General features: G+C 37.6%; 1 protein-coding gene across 14 annotated transcripts in view; it reads right to left on the bottom strand.

The window, feature by feature from the left end:
- The window catches only part of CBLB (Cbl proto-oncogene B), a 224662-nt gene that overhangs the window by 43815 nt on the left and 153574 nt on the right, over window positions 1-27273 (bottom strand). For 12 of the 14 annotated variants that reach the window (XM_044941414.2, XM_044941433.2, XM_025283292.3 and 9 more), the window contains 3 exons: window positions 13446-13631; window positions 11324-11689; window positions 1534-1628 (listed from right to left, as the gene is read on the bottom strand). In XM_044941414.2, coding sequence (XP_044797349.1) covers window positions 1534-1628; window positions 11324-11689; window positions 13446-13631 — 647 coding nt within the window. The remainder of the gene's footprint in view (window positions 1-1533; window positions 1629-11323; window positions 11690-13445; window positions 13632-27273) is intronic. The other 2 variants (XM_044941435.2, XM_044941430.2) reach the window with 1 other exon arrangement.

The raw sequence follows: 27273 nt of genomic DNA on the forward strand, positions 1-27273 counted from the left end.
TAGTGGTAAAGAACCCGCCTGCCAATACAGGAGATGAAGGTTCGATCCCAGGTTCAGAAAGATCCCCTGAAGGAGCAAATGGCAACTCACTCTAGTATTCTTGATTAGAGAATCCCATGGACAGTCCATGGAGTTGCAAAGATTCAGACACAACTAAAATGACTTAACATGCAGGCATGGTATCTAGCTAGCTTATTGTTCTTTTGCATTCAGTGACCAGCAGAAGAAGGACTGAAGGTGCTCTAAGATGTTCAATTAGAAATGAGGGACTTGGCAGATGATAGAGTTAAGCAACAAAGCATTCTTAGTATACTCACTAAATAACAATTGTTGTAAGGTATTAAGGGAAAAGCAGAGATTACAAGAAAAAGTTTTTGCCCTTAAAACCTTATAATCTTTTAAATGTGGAGAGGCACTTTAATATCAGAAAACAGTAAAGTTCATAATTCAATGTGTAGAAAATAAACTTGAGGAAGAAGAGGAATGAGATTCAGTCTTTTTATCATCACTATAACAGAAGTCTCAGTTTTCATAAAGATGTGGAGCCTGAGACATGGATCTTGAGAATAAAGATTCTGAAAATCTGGTGCATAGGAGGGTACTGTATGGATGCACAAAACCAGAAAAAAAATCAAGACAAGATTAGAGGGCAAGCATTAGGAATTCCTGAACAATATTTTAGTTGAATAGAATTCTGTGGATATTACTGATAGCAGGAGAGCACAGAATTAATGTAAAAGGAAAGAAAGAACAATGTTGGGTTTTGAGTAGGAAAGTGATTTGTGGAAAGCAGAATTTAAATTAAATCAGCTATGTGAATAACATATATTGGATGGGAGACAAGCAGCTGGATTTAATATAAGGAGGAGGAGAATGGCAATCAGGAGATTTGGTTTTCTCCAGGTTTTCTTTGGGTAGACACTATCACTTAACTATCTGATCTGCTTCTTGTATCCCTATTTTTCAAATGAGACATTTGGTTAAACTAATTTTTCTAGCTTTAAAATCCATTGATGTTAATTGTGAGATCAGGTAGAAGGCTATTTCTGCTGGCCTGTTATAAGCCAAAACTAGTGCAATGGGGAAGATTAGATGAATATGAAAAACTCAAAAGAACAATCAACAGGAATGGGTGGCTGAATGGATTTGAGATATGAGAATACTGGAGGAACCAAACATCATTTTACGATGTCAAACTGGGTGTAGCTGGCATAAATGTGACACTTGTGAGGAAGAGGCGGGCTGGGAGGGGGGCACTGTGCTACTGGAGCCTCCACCTGGATGGAGGGAAGACTTAGCTTTTTCTCTGTTGGTTTCTGTGTAATCTCAGAGTGTAGAGAAGTCTCAAAAATGCTGTCGTTATCAGCAAAGAATCAGAAAGGATCTGATTTCTGTTACTTTAAAAATCCAGCTGGTTCATTTTCATCAATGCACTTCTATTCACCCTGTACTTTTCGTACTGAGAACCTGAAAACCACTCTGGACAGCAACTTTGTGCATGGAAAATTGGTCTCCAAATCCAGAAATACTTACTTGATGCTGGGGAGAACGGTGGCAGCTGGAGGGGGAGGAGAAAGCCGGGGAGGAACATCATATTCTTCATTTCCCAGGTGACCGTTGGAAAAGACCTGAAAGGAAATCAAAGGGTTAGCTTAGAATTTTAACTTCTGGAGGACCTTAAAACAATAGCAGCTCTTAGACATTCTGTAATTTTGAAAAGAATTTATCATTTCAGCTTATTCGAACAAGTGAAATATCATATAATTTACTTAGTTAGAAGAACCATAGTGATTATCTGCTGCTACCCAAAATACTACCAAGTTATGTGAAAAAATAAAATACAGCATAATTCTTAAACACACTGAGGGGAGATGCTATAGTTTCTATAAATCAGATACAGATCAACTAGATAAATAAGTAGTAAAAGTTTCCAAACATGATGAGTTTTTGTTGAAAAGTTAGCACTCTCTGTAAGGATTTAATAAGGGGAAAAAGTAGCACTGGGTGCAATTCTTGTTTCAATTCCTCCCAAATAAATTATATCTCTCTGGGGTTAACAGAACATTTCTAAAGTTCTTGACAAAATAACACAGGAGTATAATCAGAAATGCCTTTGTTCTTTCAAGGTCGAAGCTTCAGCACTACTGGCAATTAGAGACCTGGTCTGACTTTCAAAGAGCAAGCAACATAGTTTTCAGTGTGTGAACAACACAAACCAAAACTTATGTTACCTTGCTCATAAGATACAACAACCAGCATTTAATTACTCAGAATTCAGGAATTCTGATTTCCAGTTTGCTCAGTTATATTATGGGAACTGAACAACTGCTCTTCACTAATCCAATAATGTGAAATTAAAGCAATTTAAAAGGAAAAAAAGAATAACCTTGAAGAGACAGATTAAATATATTTTAAGACCTTTAAGTAATGATTAGCTCTCTCCCAAACTATGTATTAGTTCCTATATAAATGGTACAGGCTAATCTGTGGCAAAAAGGATGTGATGTAACTAGTTCTAGGTAACCCAACGAGTAACCTACCAATTTCCTTCCCCCTGCCTCAATGTTCTAGAATGATGCTGAAGCTTTAGAAGTGAAACAGCCACATTCATCCTTGTCAACATAAGAAAAGGAACATGTTTAAAGAATCCATTTGAAATATATCAATGTTTGCAATTCAAAGCTACACAGTATAAATTTTATATTATTCAAGTTATCACTCTAAAAAAAAACACCCTGTGCTAGTTTTTGATTTCTCATTACATTCAATACACTAGAGATGAACTATCATAAAAATATCAATAAATCTTTAATTTTATCATAGGTTATGACTATGGATGAAAGAACAAGGTAGAGTTTTTTAGATTTTGTTACGACAAGAAATTTCTAAGTAGATATTAATTTTTGTACAGATCAGTGAAAAACTTCAAACCTTAAAAACCCCTTTAACCAACAAATACACCAAGGGAACATTTCATGCAAAGACTGGCACAATAAAGGACAGAAACAGTAAGGACCTAACAGAAGCAGAAGATATTAAGATGAGGTGGCAAGAATACACAGAAGAACTAATACAAAAAAGATCTTCACGACCCAGATAACCAAGATGGTGTGGTCACTCACCTAGAGCCAGACATTCTGGAGTGTGAAGTCAAGTGGGCCTTAGAAAGTAACACTACAAACAAAGTAGTGGAGGTGATGGAATTCCAGCTGAGCTATTTCAAATCCTAAAAGATGATGCTGTGAAAGTGTTGCACTCAATATGGCAGCAAATTTGGAAAACGTGGCAGTGGCCTCAGGACTGGAAAAGGTCAGTTTTCATTCCAATCCCAAAGAAAGGCAATGCCAAAGAATGTTCAAACTACTGCAAACTTCCATTCATTTCTCATGTTAGCATGGTAATGCTCAAAATCTTTTCAAGTTAGGCTTCAACAGTACACGAACTGAGAACTTCTAGATGTACAAGCCAGATTTAGAAAAAGGCAGAGGAACAGATCAAATTGCCAACATCCACTGGACCATGGAAAAGCAAAAGAATTCCAGAAAAACATCTACTTCTGCTTCATTGACTACACTAAAGCCTTTGACTCTGTGGACCATAACAAACTGTGGAAAATTCTTGAAGAGATGGGAATATCAGACCACCTGAGAAATCTGTATGCAGGTCAAGAAGCAACACTTAGAACCAAATATGAACAACACACACTGGTTCGAAATTGGGAAAGGAGGACGTCAAGGCTGTATATTGTCACCCTGCTTATTTAACTGATATGCAGGGTACATCGTGCAAAATGCTGTGCTGGTTGACTCACAAGCTGGAATCAAGATTGCCGGGAGAAATATCAATAACCTCAGATATGCAGATGACACCACCCTTATGGCAAAAAGCAAAGAGGAACTAAAGAACCTCTTGATGAAAGTGAAAGAGGAAAGTGAAAAAGTTGGCTTAAAACTCAACATTCAAAAAATGAAGATCATGACATATGGTCTCATCACTTCATGGCAAATAGATGGGGAAACAATGCAAACAGTAACCGACTATATTTTCTTGGGCTCCAAAATCACTGCAGATGGTGACTGCAGCCATGAAATTAAGACACTTGCTCCTTGGAAGAAAAGTTATGATCAACCTAGACAGCGTATTAAAAAGCAGAGACATTACTTTGACAACAAAGGTCCATCTAGTCAAAGCCATGGTTTTTCCAGTAGTCATGTACAGATGTGAGAGTTGGAGTATAAAGAAAGCTGAGCACCGAAGAATTGATGCTTTTGGACTCTGGTGTTGGAGAAGACTCTTGAGAGTCCCTTGGACAGCAAGGATATCTAGCCAGTCAATCCTAAAGGAAATCAACCCTGAATATTCCTTGGAAGGACCGATGCTGAAGCTGAAACTCCAATACTTTGGCCACCTGATACAAAGAGCCCACTCACTGGAAAAGACCCTGATGCTAGGAAAGACTGAGGACAGGAGGAGAAGAGGATGACAGGGGATGAGATGGTTAGATAACATCATTGACTCAATGGAAATGAATTTGAACAAACTCTGAGAGATAATGAAGGAGAGGGAAGCCTGGTATATTGCAGTCCATGGAGTCGCAGAGTCAGACACAACTGAGGAACTGAATAACAACAGAAATATTCTGATCCTATCATTCCTGTGCCAAAAAAGCTTTCAAAGCACTGTTTTGTCTACCAAATTAAAAATACCATAGTACAGAATATAAGATACTTCATAATTGCTTTCATTTTTTACTGCCATAGTTTGACCTCCTGTACTCTCTCTCTGTGTGCACTACAGTCTGTCCAACATTCACTTCCTGCACTGTGCTTACATTCCCACCCACATGCTACTCCTTCCTGTCCTGTCTACACAAACATTACCTGCTGATCTTTAATGCCAGTAACCAGTGACTCTCTTTCATGAAGCTTTCTTTAGTCCTTCTTCTACTCTGCATCTCAATTAGAATGTTTTCCCTCCTTGGAGATCCCACATTGTATTTTCTAGATGCTTCTGCTATGCCTCATCTGTTAAGTAACTGTATATCTGTCTCATCCTCACTAGACTCCGCTTAATTTGTTTTGTATTCTCCTCCGTGTCTTGAATATCCTACTCATTTAACTCAAAAAGGTTGAAGGAATAAGAATACTTATTAAGGGGAATTTATACTTGTGGAAGAAGTATAATCTGAGTTATCACAAAATTTATTATCGGATGTGAAAGTTGGACTGTGAAGAAAGCTGAGCACCGAAGAATTGGTGCTTTTGAACTGTGGTGTTGGAGAAGACTCTTGAGAGTCCCTTGGACTGCAAGGAGATCCAGCCAGTCCATTCTGAAGGAGATCAGCCCTGGGATTTCTTTGGAAGGAATGATGCTAAAGCTAAAACTCCAGTACTTTGGCCACCTCATGTGAAGAGTTGACTCATTGGAAAAGACTCTGATGCTGGGAGGGATTGTGGACAGGAGGAGAAGGGGAAGACAGAGGATGAGATGGCTGGATGGCATCACTGACTTGATGGACATGAGTCTGAGTGAAGTCTGGGAGTTGGTGATGGACAGGGAGGCCTGGCGTGCTGTGATTCATGGGGTCGCAAAGAGTTGGACACGACTGAGCAACTGAACTGAACTGAACTAGGTTACCCTAGATTAATATTTTTTTACATGCCGCAAAATTAATATTTTAATAAATATTAAAATTAATATTGTCTACATGCCTTTCCTCCTAACTTTGAAGTTTGAAATGTTTTCTTATGGCTCAGATATCGCCTAAAAATTAACATTAAAGCATTTGGGGCCCTCGAGATGTAGGGAAAACACTATTTGATACTGTTAGCACAATTAAGAAAAAGCTTCTTTAACATACAAAATTTGAAACACAACCTCCTTTTCCCCATCCCACACATGTAAACCCACACCTGCACAAAACCGAAAACATGCTATAATTTATCCTCCAACAACATTAGATTAAAACTGCAACACTGTACACAGAGGACATATTTTCTGAAAGATGACACTTGAGATTCACAGATAAGTTTAAGGTCATTCTTATAAACATGTGCCTCTCTACCAAAATAGCAAAAGCCACAATATCAAAAAGAGGAATCATTCCATGTATTTATCTAGCAGTATCTTCAACAGATTCTTGTGCACAGGGTCATTTTAGAATGATGTCACTTGAAGTAACATGACAAGTCAGAGATAGTGTTTAATCACATAAGAAACAGTAGCATTCTTAATCTTTTAAGAGGAACAAATAAAGACAGTTGGACACGGTGTCAGTATCTATACATAAGCAGATAAATTTCAAGTTCCCAATATCTTAAAACATTTAGTGCAAAATATTTTTACCTCAGATAATTAAAACAAACAAACCAGCAATAACAAACAAATATCTAGCCAACATAATATGAATTAAGGAACAGGTTTATAATGGGGCTGGAATTTGAGGGAATAGAAACAGTCCTATAGGAAAGAAATCTCATACCCATAAAATAAAGCAACCTGATAACTCTTAGCTTGCAAGTTTCATGTTAAAAGGAAAGTAGTACCTTAGCTAACTTGATTCTGCTAGGTGGGATGGGGGAAGGGAATGGGGAGTAAATGAAAGTCACAGAAAATTCTTACACTCCATTTTAACTATGAATTAGAGGGCTTTTTTTTCCCTTAGAGCTCTCCACAGTTAGCAAAAAGAGCAATTAGCATTTAATTTATTCTTGCTGCCATCACCATTTATCTAGTGAAGATGCAAATAAAAAGGGCAAATAGTTCTAATGGATGACGGGGGCTGGCACACCGACAGAGGACACACGACAAAGGGGAGCGAGTCCTCACTGCATTTACACAGGGGAGCGAGTCCTCACTGCATTTACAGAATGTTCCGTTTTATGAATTCCCTTTATGGTGTTCCATATGTACACTTAACTTTAAATTTTTAGTACTCATCTAAGTTTTCTTACCTTTAAAAAGGGAACATGATATTTGAGACATTTCCTTTAATAAAACAAGTCTAAATGATAGTTGTTACTATTTGACACAAAAACATTATTTTCTTACCTTTAGAGACACTGATGGGTTAGTTGAAGATAATACATCAGCCTCCAAGTATCTAAGTCCCTATACCCTTTATTCCCAGGATAATGTTTTTAAAAACTGCACACAATGTATGCAGGGTGAGGATACATTGTAACACTTAGCATTTCATTAATATATCAGATCAGATCAGATCAGATCAGTCGCTCAGTCATGTCTGACTCTTTGCGACCCCATGAAACGCAGCACGCCAGGCCTCCCTGTCCATCACCAACTCCCAGAGTTCACTGAGACTCACGTCCATCGAGTCAGTGATGCCATCCAGCCATCTCATCCTCTGTCGTCCCCTTCTCCTCTTGCCCCCAATCCCTCCCAGCATCAGAGTCTTTTCCAATGTAGTCAACTCTTCGCATGAGGTGGCCAAAGTACTGGAGTTTCAGCTTTAGCATCATTCCTTCCAAAGAAATCCCAGGGCTGATCTCCTTCAGAATGGACTGGTTGGATGTCCTTGCAGTCCATGGGACTCTCAAGAGTCTTTTCCAACACCACAGTTCAAAAGCATCAATTCTTTGGCGCTCAGCCTTCTTCACAGTCCAACTCTCACATCCATACATGACCACAGGAAAAACCATAGCCTTGACTAGACGAACCTTTGTTGGCAAAGTAATGTCTCTGCTTTTGAATATGCTATCTAGGTTGGTCATAACTTTCCTTCCAAGGAGTAAGTGTCTTTTAATTTCATGGCTGCAGTCACCATCTGTAGTGATTTTGGAGCCCAGAAAAATAAAGTGTGACACTGTTTCCACATCTATTGTCTTCTTAAATCAAAATCATTCTCCAGTCCTTCTTCCCTGCCCTTCTCCTTTGTCTCCCTCTTACTGTGACTACCTATGTATAATGACTGCTTGTCTAAAAGAGTAAAAATTCCTATTTTAAACACACCCACAAAAACTAACATTCTACTTTTGGCTGAAAGCCAGTGCTGGAACAATACATTTAAAAACAAAACAAAACAAAAAACAAAAAAAACCTCTCATACTGTTAGTGTACCATGATCATCCTCATCCTCCAAGCCCTTTCCTGCCTGACTCGTGCCCACTACCAACTCCAGCATGCACACTCTTTCACCTCCATCATCAGTTTCAGCACTGTAATAACTCAGCAACCAGTTATAGAGTGCCTTTGGAGTATTCATTAGGAACTATGCTGAATAAAAGGAGAGAGGAAGGGGAGAGAGAGATAATGATTTGGTTTTAAATTATAAACAATAATAAGGAGAATTATTGTAAATGAAAATGAACTCCCTAACTAGTTTGTTTTTATTCCAGAACCAAGGGATATGGAGATTTAAATATCTGGAGGGAATAGATAACTATTCCCCTAGAAATGAGGTACTATTATTGGTTCATTTCATAAAGTAAGGGAAGTAAGTGGAATTGGGGGCCAGGATGTACTAAGTTGCTTGTACACACGAAGCCAGTAAGTTCTAGAGCAGGAAGCAAAATTCAGGCCTGATTCCAGAGCATGGTTGATCTGTGTTGATGAGATTTTTTGTTAAAATGCAGCTATCAGATTTGCCTTATCATTTTTACTTCTGCCTAAAGCAGTTGAACAGATACTCTTCTACAAAAACACTTTGTTAAATTTGAAAGGAGAGAGAACACTGGGAAACTGGTTATCCTGATCACTTGGAAAGTCTTGCATGTAGAAAGTATTTACAAATATATATTAAGTAATTAAATCAGTCTGGATTGAGGAACTACAAAAACGTAAGATGAGAAACAAATTCCAATCCAAGGTCATGCAGAAACGAACTACAGGATTCTAGATGGACTCATTTTTCCATCTGCTGAAGTCAGACTGTTACATCTCCCAACACTGAAATGAGAAGAATGGGGCTTTTTCTACTTTGTGTCAGTTGTTACATGCTCTGTGGTCTACCAAAGTGGAGCTATGTTTCCTTAAAAAGATAATAAAAAAGGAGACTAAGGGCAGACATGCTCTGTTTTATGGCATTTAATACATTATATATAAATCCTTCTTTATAATCTGCCTTAAAAGTCAGACAGCTAGACTGAAATGAGAAATCTTAGACGTCTAATTTGGGTTAAAATAGTCTAGTTGTAACATGTAATTAACTTTGAGACTATAAGCACTGCAATGCTAATACACACAACATATGAGATTAGACCCTAAAGAATTTTAATTAGGATTATTTAGATAGAACTAAATAGATTCAGTTTTCAATAAGAGGGAAAGTTTGCAATTTAATCAATGTCCTCTGGGATATTAACATGTATCAAAGACCAGGACATGAAAGTTCACAGAAAAAAACATGTAAAGGAATCTTTATAGCTAAAATCACTATTATACCTAAACTTATTATACCTATAGTTAATTATACCTATAGTTAATAGAATAAAATAAAATTCCCTACCTATAACCTAAGCAATTATTACTCTAATTTAAAAAACCACTACCATTCATAGAAAAATGAATAGCCTATGTTCTAGGGCTTAGAAGGGCAAGATTATATTAGTGTTAAGATTACACAACATATTATCTAAGAAAAAACCTGAAACAAGAGGTCTTCAATGAACTGGATAGTATAATAATTATATTTTAAGTATTTCTCAAGTTCATTCAGGAAATAAGTTGTAATATGTTGCTAAGATATAACTATTCATGTCAGAGCTTGTCTGAACATTCTCCTGAAGTCATGTGTGACCATGTATGACTGAAAAGTAATAGACACTAAAGGAGGAAAAAAAAAATCACTGGAAAAAAAGACAAGTCATTCTTACCAAGATTCTAGGTTGTAGAAACATACTTTTGAGGATAAAGTCTCCATTTTTAGAGAATACTATAAAAATGCTTTTACAAGTACTATCTCTTCCATTTACATCACCTTTACATGACCTTGGAGAAAACCTTTAAAGATCTTCATATTTATAATAGATGAAAGACTGAAGGTACCCACAGGAGGCACTAACAAAAACTTTCTGCAAACTGTCACCACTCTTCCCCTTTGTTTTGAGTGCCAGAGTAGACAGTTTGACTCCTGCTATCCTGGCCACTCTAATAATATTTAATTATTAGAAAACTAATAATATTATACAAAGTATTCCTTCACACATGTGCATGCACACACATATGTGCACATACACAGAGGAATTTAGCACAAGCCATTTTTCACACTTGTTTCTTGATTAACTCACCCACTACAAACTATTATCTGGAAGGAACAGTCTGCTCCCCTAAAATAACAACGTAAGATCAAAAGAGATAGGAACACTTTAACATTACAGTCTTCAAAAGAGGCAAAGCCTTCTGCAGCTGAAGGAAGATGGTGACAATCTAATCCCAGAGTCAAAAATATCATGGAAGCAAATACCAGGAAACAGGACAGGACAGCCCTGTCACGGGCCCACTGAGGGGTCTAAACTCAATGATTTCTGCTGTTGCCTCTTGGTTTCCTGTGTGCTTAAATTCTTTCCTGTACATGTAACTGACAGTGGTAATATACAGCATGTTAAAACTCTTCTTTTAGTATTACGGAGAAAGAGCTCGCTCTGTAACAATGAACTAAAAAACATGGTGTTTTGATGTATGTGAGAAGTTTAATTTACCTGTCTAAGGTATACATACTCTCCCAGGCAACAATAATTCCAATGACTGACTGACGATATGCTATAATAATACAACTGTTTTTCAAATTAGATGGAACTAGAAGAGTTGGGATTTCCTGGTGGCTCAGACAGTAAAGAGTCTGCCTGCAATGCAGGAGACCTGGGTTCAATCCCTGGGTTGGGAAGATTCCTTAGAGAAGGGGATGGCAACCCACACCAGTACCCTTGCCTGGAGAATTCCATGGACAGAGAAACCCGGTAGGCTGCAGTCTATGATGTTGCAGAGTTGGACACAACTGAGTGACTAGCACACTTTCCCACACTTTTTCCTTTTTTTCAGACGAGTTAAAAAAAAAGTGCTGATTCTCCCATGATAATTTATTAATGGGAAAATATTCTGCAGATGAAATAAGAGAAGGTATACTAAACCTCTGGCAAATTGTCTAGTATCTTCCTATGAAACTTAAATCATTACTTAGACTCTTCTTCCTGACTTCTTTTAGGTTCAAGTTTTAATAAGCTTCTGATTATTTATAACTTGCAGATAAATAAAGACTTGCATGGAAATGTCACACTAGACACAAAAAAAAACCACCCAACCTTTTATACTACCTCCTGTCAGAAGATTATAAGCAGGTTGTTTAGCTTCTGCTTTGTGTATTTCTTACCTTGGCTCCTTCTAAAGGCAAGTCATTGCGTCTGTGTTTCCGGAGAAGCACTGGGTCAGAGCCCATCCGACTATGCCTTCCATTTGCATTGGAACTTGCCGTGATTCCAGGCTTCGGAGAGCCATCCCCAAGGAGGCGACATCCCACTGACTGATTAGTCCCCAGCACATCCCGCGGGCACCAGGCTTCAAGAGGCATGGGCTGATCTCTGGAAGGCACACTTTCCACGTGATGGAAGTGACGACTCAGTCTGTTGTCAGGGGGGACTGGGGGAGGTCTCTCAGGTGGAGGGGGAGGAGGGTCTCTTAAGGGCGGTGGTGGGGCTGGGAGTGGTTTATCTTGTTTTCTCACCATGCAAGGAGAAGACTGAAGAAACACAAGAGGAAAAAAGAAAAAGATGTTCCATGCACTGAAATATCTTCCAGACTAATACATTATTGCTTTTGTTTTCTAAGCCATAATAGAGTTTTATTATATTCCTGTGCCTTCTTTTAATGAGTTTCTTTTATCACCAATTAATGAAAGTTTAAAAAATTATGAAAAACTCAAATATATCTCATTAAGATTTCTTTGTAAAAAATGAATATGTAAACTCAAAATTTAGGATAATAAGGACTACAGGGAAAAAAGCAGAATATCAAAATTATATGATGATTCTGACCAGTTGACATTAAAATAATGTCATTAAGTATTTTATTTGCACGTTTCTATGATTTAAGAGAGACAGCAGAAACCATCAAGAAGTTGTTGTTCTACTTTTTACAAGAGCACCTTGATTGGCAACATCTGTGAAAGACAGAAAATGCTGGTTTTGTTATTTTTGTTTTCACCTCTGTAGTACAAAGCAACTGACAAGGGCAAGATGTGCTCTGGTTCTTTATCAGTCATTAGGTGGCGCTAGTGGTAAAGAATCCACCTGCCGACACAGGACACGCGGGTTCGATCCCTGGCTGGGAAAGATCTCCTGGAGAAGGAAATGGTAACCTACTCCAGTATTCCTGCCTGGAAACTTCCACGGACAGAGGATCCTGGGTAGGCTATAGTTCATGAGGCTGCAAAGAGTCGGACGTGACTGAGCATACACACACACCCCAGAAGAATGAAAAATCACAAATAATAGAGCAGCATTACTTATAGACCTTATTTGAATTGTATTGATCCTTGGGAAAAAAACCAGTTTGATTCTTATATGGAAATATAAAGGTATAAGCTGCTAAACTGATCTATGTGACTTTCACAGGCTGTATTTTCATTTACACAGTTCATCTGACAAATGATTTGTGCTTTCATTGTTAGAAAATATTGCAGAAAAAAGGAATGTGTTGTGTTTACATAATTCTGACTAAGAAACATCCTAAAAAGTCTTAATATGATCTTAAAACCATGTTAATTGTAATGTACAAAAATCCAGTACTACTAAAACACTGTGTTTCCAACTAGTTTTACACTGTAGAGCATATCACCAAATGGGATTAATGTTTAAAATCTTATATTTAATAAAGCAAAATATTCCCTTATCAAATTTGGAAAACAAAAATCTGCACAGAACTAAAATAAACTGTGGGCTTAAATGTACAGATAGAATTATGTCTTTAATATTAAAGAGTAATATAATTACTTTGCAAATACTGTAATTCTTTGTAATTAATTCCTTCATATATAAAAGGTATATACAATTCCCTCTTCTGAGTCACCCTGAAACATGGGTCATAATTTATCACATCTTAAGCCTTTATGCAAGTACACTTCCATAACATTTTTCTTGTCAAGACACTATGAAAATGAATACAAAATATCATTTAATAAGAACATGCAATTTATTTTAATACCTATAATGACCTTTTAAATCCATTTTACAGAATAACTATACTTACTATACTGTTTATTTTAGCAAATCAGGGGGCTGTTACAGACATGTGCTTTCTTTGAATAATTATGCAACTCTTACAGTAATAAAGGCAAGGAATATGACAGTGGATTTGCTATACACAAAATGAGAGACCCATCAAAGTAGCTCATAAACGAGAGCATAAGAAATATGATTAATGGAGATTTAAAAACCTGAGCAATCAATAATCATCACATAAAACTATTATCTGTGTTTCTAGTAATATTGATTTACCTTTGGTGAACCAGTTGGGCTGCCACAGGGAGACCGAACTATGCCTTTCTGAATTAGGTCCAGGCGAGGAGGCACTGGTGGGAGGCTTAGATGTGGGATCTGGAGCGGGTCTGGGTGCGGCTTTCTTCTCTGTGCCAGGGGAGAGGAGCCAGGTGATGTGACTGGGGAGTTCTGCCTGTCAGTGCACTAGGATATAAAGAGAGAACAATGCTGCCTATGTGATGGGTGAAGTGTGCACCCTTCAGCTCTTAACACACTTGGTTTTGAGAATGTATCTGCCATTGAACATCTGTTAAAAGAAACTCACTTAGTTTACTCTGATTAATAGATGGAAAGAGCATACATTGTTCCCTCAAGGGCAGTATTAGGTAAAGAATAAACAGATTAGTTTCTCCTACATATTGCACAAAGGGCCTAGGAAAAAAGCAGCAGAAGTGCAGTTTAAAGACAATCAAATGCAGGCCTTCTAGAAACCTGTCTCCAGAAACACACAATGCAGTGATGCACATTGCTCTTGGTTATCTATGTTATAGAATTTTCTTAGGTGTTTGGTTTAGAGTACAAATCTTTCTGTTCCATATAAAACATGTATAATATCTAACGTATAATCTACTTTAATGAATAAAATCAGTTTTTTTTAAGTTGTGTATTTAAAATAAACAGCTTTAAGACCAAATATTTCCCCCTAAGTCTTCACATGGAAATTAAATCCTCAAGTTAAATGTTCTTCTTGAAAAACAATTAAACCTAGGAAACTCTGTACTTCTAAAACACGGATAGATTTCTATACTATTACAGGGCTTCCATGTTATTTGGTAGATACAAGAGCACCAAAAAGCCATCAGTAAGTACTCTGATTTGTATGTATGTATGTAATCCTTCTGATTTGTATGTTATGTATGTATGTATACTACCCTGGTGGCTCAGACAGTAAAGCGTCTATCTACAATGCAGGAGACCTGGTTCAATCCCTAGGTCGGGAAGATCTCCTGGAGAAGTAAATGGCAACCCACTCCAGTATTCTTGCCTGGAAAATTCCATGGACGGAGGAGCCTGGTAGGCTACAGTCCATGGGGTCACAAAGAGTTGGATACGACTGAGCAACTTCACTTTCATGTAACCCTTTCTATTTCAAAAGAGTGTGTGTACATGTGTGTGTCAGACATACCCTGATTTCCATATTTGACATAAAAGTTATCCTAATTAATTAAACAATATTCTATTCTGAAATACCAAGCAGTTTTCTTTTCAAGGCTAAGTTGCTACCTATTTATTTGGAGATCTAGGCTTACGCTTGATACTTAACATTAATCTAACGTGATTTGATATTCATCTGTTTCCTAGTGTGAGTATTTATGAAGAATTTGAAGCTTGTGTTTAAGCCATTTCCCTCCTAACATTACTCACCTTTACAAGAGTAGTCAATGTCAACTGTCAATTTAATTTCAACTCTAGCAACAGCGAGAAATTTCCTTAACTGAGATTAGATAATAAATTTGTGTTCACATCCACACTAAGTTACATCATGGAAGGTTTTCTTTTTTAATTTACTAAAATTGAGGTTTGTCTGATTTTTTTTCTCATGACTAGACTAGCCTTATGGGTTTCTGGGAGGAAGGCCATGTTGATCAACTAACACTTTAATCACATCACATCAAGGTTGACCTTGACTACCTGGTTAAGGCATTGACTGTCAGGGTTTCTACACTATAAAATTACTTTTTCTACCCTTTCCTTTACTCTACTCTTTGCAACAAAGTTACTACATGAAGCCCACATCAAAGGAGTCGGGACTTGCTTTTTAAAAAAAGCATGTCTAAGCAGAAGCTTCCAGACCATACTTCAGGTATACCTGAATATTGGCATGACATCACTAAACTATCAATTCTCTGCCTCTCTACTCTCTGCCAAATAACTGAAAAATAGGTCAATAAATGTTGATGTACTTTCACATGTAAATTTTAAGAACATTTTCTTTTTATTCATTTCATGGTTCTTTTTTTATATCTCTTACCTTGTGATAAGGCAAAACATTCAACTGTTACTTAATTGAAGGAGAAAAAATAGAGTCATAACCTGATTTTAATGCAGCTAGTCACTCTTATTAGTAAAACAACAGTTTTACCCCAAAAGCCATGGAGCCTCAGATGGTCATGAATTTGAACCTGATGGAGTAAAACCAACAAAAATGATCACACAACAGAAAAAAATCCTGATGTCAAATTACCAGCATCACAGTACGTAGCAACTCAGATCAGGAGAGGCCACCAGACAACTAATTCTACCCAATTCCCATTAAGGATAAATTACATTATTTGAGAACTAGCGAAACTGATCTGGTTATTATTCTTTACAAAAAAAGATTCAAGAAACAAAGCTATCATATGTAAGTTTTACATATATACAGACACACACACAGAATACAGAGCATGTCATTGTTTCGGTTACTTGGAGAGAAATTTTTCAGTGCTAGGTCCATTCACAGGAGAAGGGGGTGACAGAATATGAGATGGTTGAATGGCATCATCAATTCATCAATGGAGTCTGAGCAAACTCCAGGAGATAGTGAAGGACTGGGAAGCCCGGGGTGCTGCAGTCCACGGGGTCACAAAGAGTCAGACATGACTTAGCGAGTGACAACAAGGTGCATTCACTGCAAAAACTATCTATGCTCCACCATGCATCTTTCTTCCACAACTATCTGCGTGCTTCCTTACTTACCGGAACAGGAAGGAGAATTCTGACAGAGTCAGCGGCCCACTGTCACCATCAGAACTTGACCTCTGCTCTAATTATTAATTTAACATTTAAGCAATACCAAATACCCAAGAAAAAGAAATGCAAAAAAGCAAAATGGCTGTCTGAGGAGGCCTTACAAATAGCTGTGAAAAGAAGAGAAGCGAAAAGCAAAGGAGAAAAGGAAAGATATACCCACTCAATGCAGAGTTCCAAAGAACAGCAAGGAGAGATAAGAAAGCATTCCCCAGTGATCAATGCAAAGAAATAGAGGAAAACAATAGAATGGGAAAGACTAGACATCTCTTCAAGAAAATCAGAGATACCAAGGGAACATTTCATGCAAAGTTGGGCTCAATAAAGGACAGAAATGGTATGGACCTACAGAAGCAGACGATATTAAGAAGAGGTGGCAAGAATACACAGAAGAACTGTACAAAAAAGATCTTCAAGACCCAGATAATCACGATGGTGTGGTCACTCACACTCACCTAGAGCCAGACATCCTGGAATGTGAAGTCAAGTGGGTCTTAGAAAGCATCACTATGAACAAAGCTAGTGGAAGTGAGGGAATTCCAGTTGAGCTATTTCAAATCCTGAAAGATGATGCAGTGAAAGTGCTGCACTCAATATGCCAGCAAATTTGAAAACTCAGCAGTGGCCACAGGACGGGAAAATGTCAGTTTTCATTCCAATCCCAAAGAAAGGCAATGCCAAAGAATGTTCAAACTACGACATAGTTACACTCATCTCAAATACTAGTACAGTAATGCTCAAAATTCTCCAAGCCAGGCTTCAGCAGTATGTGAACCGTGAACTTCCAGGTGTTCAAGCTGGTTTTACAAAAGGCAGAGGAACCAGAGATCAAATTGCCAACATTTGCTGGATCATCGAAAAAGCATGAGAGTTCCAGAAAAACATCTATTTCTGCATCACTGACTATGCTAAAGCCTTTGACTGTGTGGATCACACTAAACTGTGGAAAATTCTGAAAGAGATGGGAATACCAGACCACCTGACATGCCTCTTGAGAAATCTGGATGCAGGTCAGGAAGCAACAGTTAGAACTGGACATGGAACAGCAGACTGGTTCCAAATAGGAAAAGGAGTACATCAAGGCTGTATATTGTCACCCTGCTTATTTAACTTCTATGCAGAGTACATCATGAGAAACACTGGGCTGGAAGAAGCACAAGCTAGAATCAAGATTGCTGGGAGAAATATCAATAACCTCAGATATGCAGATGACACCACCCTTATGGCAGAAAGTGAAGAAGAACTAAAGAGCCTCTTGAGGTAAGTGAAAGAGGAGAGTGAAAAAGTTGGCTTAAAGCTCAACATTCAGAAAATTAAGATCATGGCATCTGGTCCCATCACTTCATGGCAAATAGATAGGGAAATAATGGAAACATTGGCTGATTTTATTTTTTTGGGCTCCAAAATCACTGCAGATGGTGATTGCAGCCATGAAATTAAAAGACGCTTCCTCCTTGGAAGGAAAGTGTTGACCAACCCAGACAGCATATTAAAAAGCAGAGACATTACTTTGTCCACAAAGGTCTGTCTAGTCAAGGCTATGGTTTTTCCAGTGGTCATAAATGGATGTGAGAGTTGGACTATAAAGAAAGCTGAGCACCACAGAATTGATGCTTTTGAACTGTGGTGTTGGAGAAGACTCTTGAGAGTCCCTTGGACTTCAAGGAGATCCAATCAGTCCATCCTAAAGGAGATCAGTCCTGGGTGTTCATTGGAAGGACTGATGTTGAAGCTGAAACTCCAATATTTTGGCCACCTGATGCAAAGAGTTGATTCATTTGAAAAGACCCTGATGCTGGGAAAGATTGAGGGTGGGAGGAGAAGGGGATGACAGAGGATGAAATGGTTGGATGGCATCACTGACTCACTGAACATGGATTTGGGTGGACTCCGGGAGTTGGCGATGGACAGGGAGGCCTGCCGTGCTGCGGCTCATGGGGTTGCACAGAGTCGGACACAACTGTGCAACTGAACTGAACTGAAATTCCTAGTATTTTTAAGTAATGGGATGCACTTGATTTGAATTGGGTGAATTGTTAAGATATTAAAAGAATATACTGAAAATCCTCCGACAGAGATCCAAACCAAGGTGTGTGGTGCAGCAGTAATCCTGAACATCTGTACACCTCCAGACAAGCACCCTCTTCACTGTACTGTGAATGTAATCTGAAGCAAATCTTAAGAATAGTTCATACTACACTCTCAAAGTGATTTTATACTGTCCTCCTGAAAGACTACTTTATTTTGAAGCATTATAGTATCTGTAAGTTGGTTTAGTCATAAGGATTTAATAGAGGGTATATCAGTAGTGAAGAAAGAAATTTTTTTATCTTTATTGATTATGTAGTCTAAATTTATCATAACTTATTCATTTTCCAGAGTTCTCCTAAATCACAGTAAAATTCCCATGTAAGAGTAGAGAGTCTTAATACCCTTTAGATAATAATGTCTTTTTCTTTGCTGAAGCCTTTTTGTTGTCTCTATGAACAATTCTGAAACTAGAATAGGGAAACTCTGTATTAACTTTTATTGCTGGGAAAATTCAAATGCTAACTATGAGTATTTATGAACATTTTTAGTAGATGGTCACATTAAAGGTCAATCAATTATATTTTTCCCTTCCTCTTTGAAAGTCTGAAAAGAAAAGAAGTCTTATACAATGCTTCACAAGCCCACTCATTCTATATTCTTTGCCCATTATCTATCATATTCTTTTATTTACCTCTCAGTGATTTGAAAGAGCTCTGTATATATTAGGATAGTGAATCTCTAATCTGTTTTAACAGTAGTGAAAAATTTTTTCTTACTTTGTCTTTTAAATGTTTTAATAGCAGAAATTTTATTTTTAAAGAAGAGACTTTACTACTGCACTTCTGGTTTTAATCTTCTAATGAATAAATAAAATTAATTACTATAATAAAAAGCCATGCTAATCAAGGGTTTCTTAAAAGGATCATACCCTTTTTGCCATAGCCTTACATGAAATCCTTTTTAGTTACTTCATCTCTTTCTGTCCACTGTATTAGGTTAGAACAAGTAAATGGAAAGCTAGAAAAGATTAACTAGGAAATTAGGAAGTGGAAAGTAGGATGTGGACACAGAATTAACTGTACAGAATTTATTGCACAGTATATAAAGAAAATCATTTATATAGAGGCAACTGTAAGAACTACGAAGGATGGAATCATCCTTTCAAGTTATAGGTTAGCTGATTTGAATGATTCCATCCCTTTATATTGATTTTAGTTATTCTCAAATTTTTCTGGAGCTATTTCAAATCCTGAAAGATGATGGTGTTAAAGTGCTGCACTCAATATGTCAGCAAATTTGGGAAACTCTGCAGTGGTCACAGGACTGGAAAAGGACAGTTTTCATTCCAACCCCAAAGAAAGGCAGTGCCAAAGAATGTTCAATCTACCACAAAATTGTACTCATCTCACACACTAGCAAAGTAATGATCAAAAATCTCCAAGCTAGGCTTCAATAGTACGTGAACCGAGAACTTCCAGATTTTCAAGCTGAATTTAGAAAAGGCAGAGGAACCAGAGATCAAATTGCCAACATTTGTTGGATCATAGAAAAAGCAAGAGAATTCCAGAAAAATATCTCCTTCAGCTTCACTGACTATGTCAAAGCCTTTGACTGTGTGAATCACAACAAACTGGTAAATTCCTCAAGAGATGGGAATCCCAGACTATCTCACCTGCCTCCCGAAAAACCTGTATGCAGGTCAAGAAGCAACAGTTAGAACCGGACATGGAACAATGGACTGGTTCCAAATTGCAAAAGGAGTACACCAAGGCTGTATATCATCACCCTGTTTATCTAACTTAACATGTAGAGTATATCACATGAAATGCCAGGCTGGATGAAACACAAGCTAGATCAAGATTGCAGGGAGAAATATCAATAAACTCAGATATGAAGATGGCCATCCTTATGGCAGAAAGTGAAGAGTAACTAAAGAGCCTCCTGATGAAGGTGAAAGAGGAGAGTGAAAAAGCTGGCTTAAAACTCAACAGTCAAAAAATGAGGATCATGGCATCCAGTCCCATCATTTCATGGCAAGTAGATGGGGAAACAATGGAAACAGGGAGAAACTTTATTTTTTGGGGTTCCAAAATCATTTCAGATGGTGACTACGGCCATGAAATTAAAAGACGCTTGCTCCTTGGAAGAAAAGCTATGACAAACCTAGAAAGCATATTAAAAGCAGAGACATTACTTTGTCGACAAAGGTCCGTATAGTCAAAGCTATGGTTTTTTGAGTAGTAGTGTATGGATGTGAGAGCTGGACCATAAAGAAGGCTGAGCGCTGAAGAACTGATGCTTTTGAACTATGGTGTGGAAGAAGACTCTGGAGTCCCTTGGATTGCAAGGAGATCAAACCAGTCAACCCTAAAGGAAATCAGTCCTGAATATTCATTGGAAGGACTGATGCTGAAGCTCCAATTCATTGGTGGCTCAGATGGTAAAGCGTCTGTCTACAATGAGGGAGACCTGGCTTTGATCCCCAGGTCAGGAAGAATCCCTGGAGAAGGAAATGGTAACCCACTCCAGTACTCCTGCCTAGAAAATCCCACTGATGGAGGAGCCTGGTGTCCATGGGGTCGCGAAGAGTCAGACACGACTGAGCAACTTCACCTGATAAAGAGTCAACTCATTAGAAAGACCCTGATACTTTAAAAGATTGAAGGCAGGAGGAGAAGAGGACAACAGAGGACAAAGTGGTTGGATGGCATCACCAACTCAATGGACACGAGCTTGAGCAAGCTCCAAGAGGTGGTGAAGGACAGGGAAGCCCAGCGTGCTGCAGTCCATGTGGTTACAAAGGGTCAGACACAGCTGAATGACTGAACAAAAACAACCCTTGTTTTCAGAACTTCAGAATATGTGCTCTTTCCACCCCTCATCCCATTTCCACTCCTTTTAAAATACACAAGCTGGGCGCCTTGATTCCTGCCTGTATTATCATCAGTTCAGTTCAGTCACTCAGTGGTGTCTGAGTCTTGCGACTCCATGGACTGCAGCACACCAGGCTATCCCTTTCTTTGGGATATTATCATCACACCAGCCTATTTGTCTAACTAACAATTTCTCTTAAGTCCTTTAATACTGGTTGTTGATGAGCTGCCTTTAAGAAACTGGAGTCTTGGTGTTCTAGAAATTTAAAGACCACATTTGGTTCTTTTATGTGTCTACATGTTCACCAATTTCTCCAAACCCTTTGCTTCATAAAATGATAAAATGTTCTTCTTTATTTTTCTGACAAAATTTACAGAATTCTTTAGCACTTAGAATAGGAGACGAATAACTATCACAAAAAATACAGAAATATGAATTTGCAATTTTAAAAGAAAATCCTGAGAGAAAGGCTCAAGAAGTAAAGTAGTTAAAAGCTCATCTCAGCATGCTCAGCAATTACCAGAAATAATCGAGGACTCATTGTATTTTAGTCACTCTTCATTTTATCCACACCTTTTAAAGAGAGATTCTGTAAAAGCCTTATTAATAAGATCCATTATTATGGAAATAGCAAAACATCTGGTAAGAAACTTCAAACCCTGCCTGGCTATTATTAAAAACAGGATAAGAGAAAATCTGTCCAATCACTAATAAGATGAGAGTTCTGAAATCTCAGCGATAATCAAAGTCAAATTTATAGTATTTATAAGAAGATTTTTACTTAATGAATTTTCATGTCTGAACAAGGTAGATACAAGTATTATAAGGATGATAAAAGGACAACATTTCTCTAAATATGTGAAAATTAATGAAGGACACTGATAAAACTTATCATAGAAAATATAATATTCTAAGTAAAATATTCTAATAAAATAAAATTAAAATAAAACATTCTATTTTCATTCTAACTATTCCCTTGGTTATTCTTTATTCATAGTCATTTGTAAACATAACAAAATCAAGATTTTAATAGCCCATGCAGTATATTATTCAGAAGATATCCATTACAGAAATATTTATACACACACATACCCATGTGTCATGTGTAATGTCTAATTTAATATTTAAGTAATTATCAAATGCCTAATACATTTAAATAATGGATGGTCTTGATTTTAATTGGGTGAATTGCTAAGATATTAAAAGGGTATATTGAAAATGCTCAGACAGACATCCGAATGAACTGTGTTGTCTATTTTGGAGTACTGTACCATTGTTCCTTTTTAGATAACAAATGCTTACATGAGGAACATGGTATAAGAGTAATAATATGGTCATTTTATACTTAGACTGCTTATCCAGAGTTGCACTTCAAGAAATCTCAATATGTAGGAATTTAGGGAAGAATTTATAGTGAAAAAGAAAAGTGCTCCCAACTTGATCTACGGATTGAATGCAATCCCAATTAAAATCCCAGCAAGTAATATTTTAGATATCGTCAAACTGATTCTGAAGTTTAGATAGAGACAAAAGACCCAGAATAGGCAATAGAACAAAGGAGGACAAAGTCGGAAGACCAACACTACTTGACTTCAAGACTCACCAAAAAGCTACACTAATCAAGACTCTGTGATATTGGCAGAAGAACAGACAAATACATTAATGGAATAGAAATAGATCCTCCAAAATACAGTCAACTGATCTCTGACATAAGAGCAAAGGTAACACAATGTAGTACAGTTACTCTTCTCAACAAGTGGTGCTAAAGAACAGGACAGCCATATGCAAAAAAAATTCTAGACATAGACCTTATTCTTTCATAAAAATTAACTCAAAATGGGCCACAAACCTAAATGTAAAATGCAAAATTATACAACTCCTAGAAGATAATATGGTAGAAGTCCCATATTAAAAGATGAGATGACTTTGATGATCACATTTTAGATATAACACCAAAGTTGCCATCCATGACATCATTAAAATGAAAAATTTCTATTCTATGAAAGAAACTAATCAAGTAAATAAAAAACACCACAGACTAGAAGAAAATCTTTGGAAAATATATGTCTGAGAAAGGACTGTTATCTAAAATATACAAAAAACTCTTAAAACTCAACAATAAGAAACTAACAATCAGATTTTTCAAATGAGCCAAAGACCTTATCAGATATCACACCAAAGATAATACAGATGGAAAAATCACTATATGAGAAGATGCTACACATCATAAGTCATCAGGGAAATGTAAATTAGAACAACAATGAGATATCACTATGACATCCAAACCACTGACAACGTCAAATGCTGATAAGGAGGTGGTAAAAACAAAAATCTTATTCTTGTTTGGAAGAGTTTGGTGGTTTCTTACAAAACTGAACATACTCTTAATATACAATGTAGCAATCATGCTCCTTGATATTTACCCAAAGGAGCTGAAAACTTATGTTCACATAAAAAACTGCATATAGATGTTTATAATTGTTTTATTCATAATTGGCAAAACTTATAAGCAACCAAGATGTCCTTCAGTAGGTGAATGGGTAATAAACAAACTGTGGTACAACCAAACAATGGAATATTATTAGTGCAAAAAGAAATGAGCCACATTGAGCTAGGAAAGGACATAGTGGAAATTTAAATGCATACTACTAAGTGAAAGAGCTTCCCTGGTGGCGCAGAGGATAAAGCGTCTGCCTGCAATACAGGAGACCCAGGTTCAACCCCTGGGTTGGGAAGATCCCCTGGAGAAGGAAATGGCAGCCCACTCCAGTATTCTTGCCTGGAGTAAGCTCATGGACAGAGGAGCCTGGCAGGCTACCGTCCATGGGGTTGCAAGAGTGGAGCACGACTGAGCGACTTCATGTTCAAGTTCACGTTCAAGTTGAAAGAAGCTAATATGAGAAGGCTACATACGGTATTATTCCAACTATAATAACATTCTGGAAAAGGCAAAGCTATCAAGACAGTAAAAAGAGCAATGGTTGCTGGAGGGGTTGGTGGGTAGATGAATAGGCAGAACACAGGATTTTTAGGGCAGTGAAAATACTCTGCATGATACTATACTTGACACTATACATTTCCGCAAACTTACAGAACGTACAGCACCACAAGTGACCCTAATATAAACTAGGGACTTTAGACAGTAATGATGTGCCATGTAGGTTCATCAATTATGACTAATGTATGAGTCTGGTGGCGGGTGTTGATAATAGGGGGAGGCTACCCATGTGTGGAGAGGCAGGGGGAACATGAGAAATCTGTGTGCACCCCCCTCAATTTGTCTGTGAACCTAACACTGCTCTAAAAGTCTTCTAAAACACAAAAACCAATCAAAGAAAGAAAAGTCATCTCAAAGGAAAAATTCTGCATTTCTTCCTCTAGAAACAGTAACAAGAAATAAGCACCTTGCTAACTTACTAAGAATATAGATATTACATTTGTGTGTAAACTGAGTTTTACTACTTTACATTATTATTATTATTTACATTCCACTAATAGCTTCTGTAAATTTTTTAGATACTACAAATTATGAGCAATGAAGAGGAGGAAAATGGTTAGAAAGTTACATATGGAGGAATATTGACTGGATTAAGAGCTAACATCTCTTTGAGGTTTGACAGGGAGATAGTCAGTAAAACTGCCAATAGGGTCTACTTTAAAGAAGTGCAAACAGCCTCGCAAGTGGAATAACCCCAAGGGCCCTCTCCATTAAAATGTTAAACATTATTAACTACTTAGAGTTATACTGCTTCTCCCTGAAGTGCCTTTTATAAGAGGGACATAATCTCCTAGCCTGTGACCAGCCGCCATAAACCTGAAATTTCTTTGAAGTTTCATATTTTACTTTAAACATTTATATGAGTTTTGCATTCTGATCCAAATATACATGTGGTATTAATTCAAAGCTATGGCTCCACTGTCTGTGTGCAACTTCCCCTTAAATCCTGTAGCAAAACGTAAGCCTTAGGAAGCATGTCACGTTGATTATAGTGGCTTCTTATGCCCTTTGGTTCATTCAGCTGCATAACCAATTTTGAGAAGTCAGGGAAGAGTGACACATAATTCAGAAATATTTCCATAAAAATGGCTAAGGAACAAGAACACCCTGGGAATTAAGGGAATTCTACCTAGCCACTGAAAAATGCCCTCATGTGAACGCCCTACTACTTGCCAACTATAGTTGCTTTGAACAATAAGCAATTGCTATTTAGTTACCTAAGTTCTTCATCCTACTTGAGAGAATATGCACTTGATCATTTCTTAAAATTAATTTTATTGAATTAGGTATAGTTGATTTACAATGTTGTGTTAGTTTCTGCTATACAGCAAAGTGAATCAGTTATACATATATCCACTCTAGATTGTTTTCTCATACAGGTAGGTCATTACAGAGTATTGACCTACCTGTACCTAATCATTTGAATATACTTCTGTAGAAAATAAGGCTGTTGTAAACTTATCTAAATTATTTAGTCCTTAAAATAATATTTCAGCTGATATGTTGGCAACTTTGCATTTTCTGAGTTTTAAACCTACAAGGTAGTTAGTTGTACTATAGGAGAGCTTGGACCATAAAGCAGTCTTGAGCACCGAAGAATTGATGCTTTCAAATTGTGGTGCTGGAGAGAAGAGATTCTTGAGAGCCCCTTGGACTGCAAGGAAATCAAACCAGTCAATCCTGAGGGAAATCAACCGTGAATATTCATTGGAAGGACTGATGCTGAAGCTCTAATACTTTGGCCACCTGATGCTAAGAACTGACTCACTGGAAGAGATCCTGATGCTGGGAAAGATTGAGGGCAGGAGGAAAAGGAGGTGACAGAGGATGAGATGGTTGGATGGCATCACGGATTCAATGGACATGTGTTTGAGCAAACTCTTGGAGACAGTGAAAAACAGGCAAGTCTGGCGTGCTGCTGTCCATGGTATTGCAAAGAGTCAGACATGACTCAGTAACTGTACACTAAGTACAGTCACTGTACTTGGTGACTGTTAGTACAACAAGGTAGTTGTATGGTAAGTTTAATGTGGCCAATGATATCTTAGTTATGTATACATTAATACAGAAATACAGCCAACCTCTTGCCATACCAATCCTGTTGTAATGTCTATTTCTTTTTAAACAATGACACATGATAGTATCTAAAAGAAAAAATACTTCTATAGACATCTCAAAAATACTAATAGTTAATTCTCAGAAGTACAGCAATAATTGTAGGAGTCTTGAATAACACTATATAAAGAATAATGTTAATAATAACTGATACTTATGTACTCATGTACTATGTACCAGCACTGTTCTAATAGCTTTACATTAATTAACTCATTGACTCTCAACCCTAAAGTTTTCACAGGCCAAGTCACTAAGGCATAGGGAGTTAAATAACCAATGGATGGCACACAAATACTAAGGAGCAGAACTGGAACATGAACCCAGAGTGCTGGACGCCAGGGACCACAGCTCTCTTAAGGACTGTATAGTTAACAGGGTCACCGCTGATAACTCAATGAAAAAATTAAAAAACAAAACTTTCCCAAAGGCCTACACTGTGTGTTAGGCACTATGCAAGTCTCTGAGAATGAAAAGAGCAAAGCATGCCCTCCAGGGCTCACAGTCTAGCCAGGAGGCTAACCCAAAACTAAGTCCAAGATCAAGTGCTTGCCTCTTCACACATTCAAACTACTTCTGAGGAATGCGTGACAGGGTCTTCAAGGTCCCCTATATCATTTATTACACTTGAACAAGGTAGTTTTCCCTTTGATATTCACATACTAATAAAGAAAATGCTACTCATCTGCATGGAGAGCTTTAAGAAAATGAGTAAACAGAATGCAATTACACGGCAAACAACAACCTGCGACTGTGGACTGCTTACGGCCGTTCAGGACTTTGCCTGTGTTGCGCGGGAGGAGATGAGAACCACTAGCGTGCATGAGTGTCATTTTTCTTAGATGGGTCTGTCCCATGGGTTGGAGGATACTTGCATCTCTGACCCCAGCCACTAAATGTCAGTGGTTCCCTTGATCTCTCGGTCACTGTGACAATGAAAGTGTCCCCACATATTCCTGAAGGTAGAACTCACCCATACTTGAAAACCATGGTCTACATTTCAAATGTCTGGTTATTTTTGAATTTCACTTTCATTGTAAA

This window comes from Bubalus bubalis, chromosome 1 (genome assembly GCF_019923935.1).
Source record: "Bubalus bubalis isolate 160015118507 breed Murrah chromosome 1, NDDB_SH_1, whole genome shotgun sequence".
NCBI lineage: Eukaryota > Metazoa > Chordata > Mammalia > Artiodactyla > Bovidae > Bubalus > Bubalus bubalis.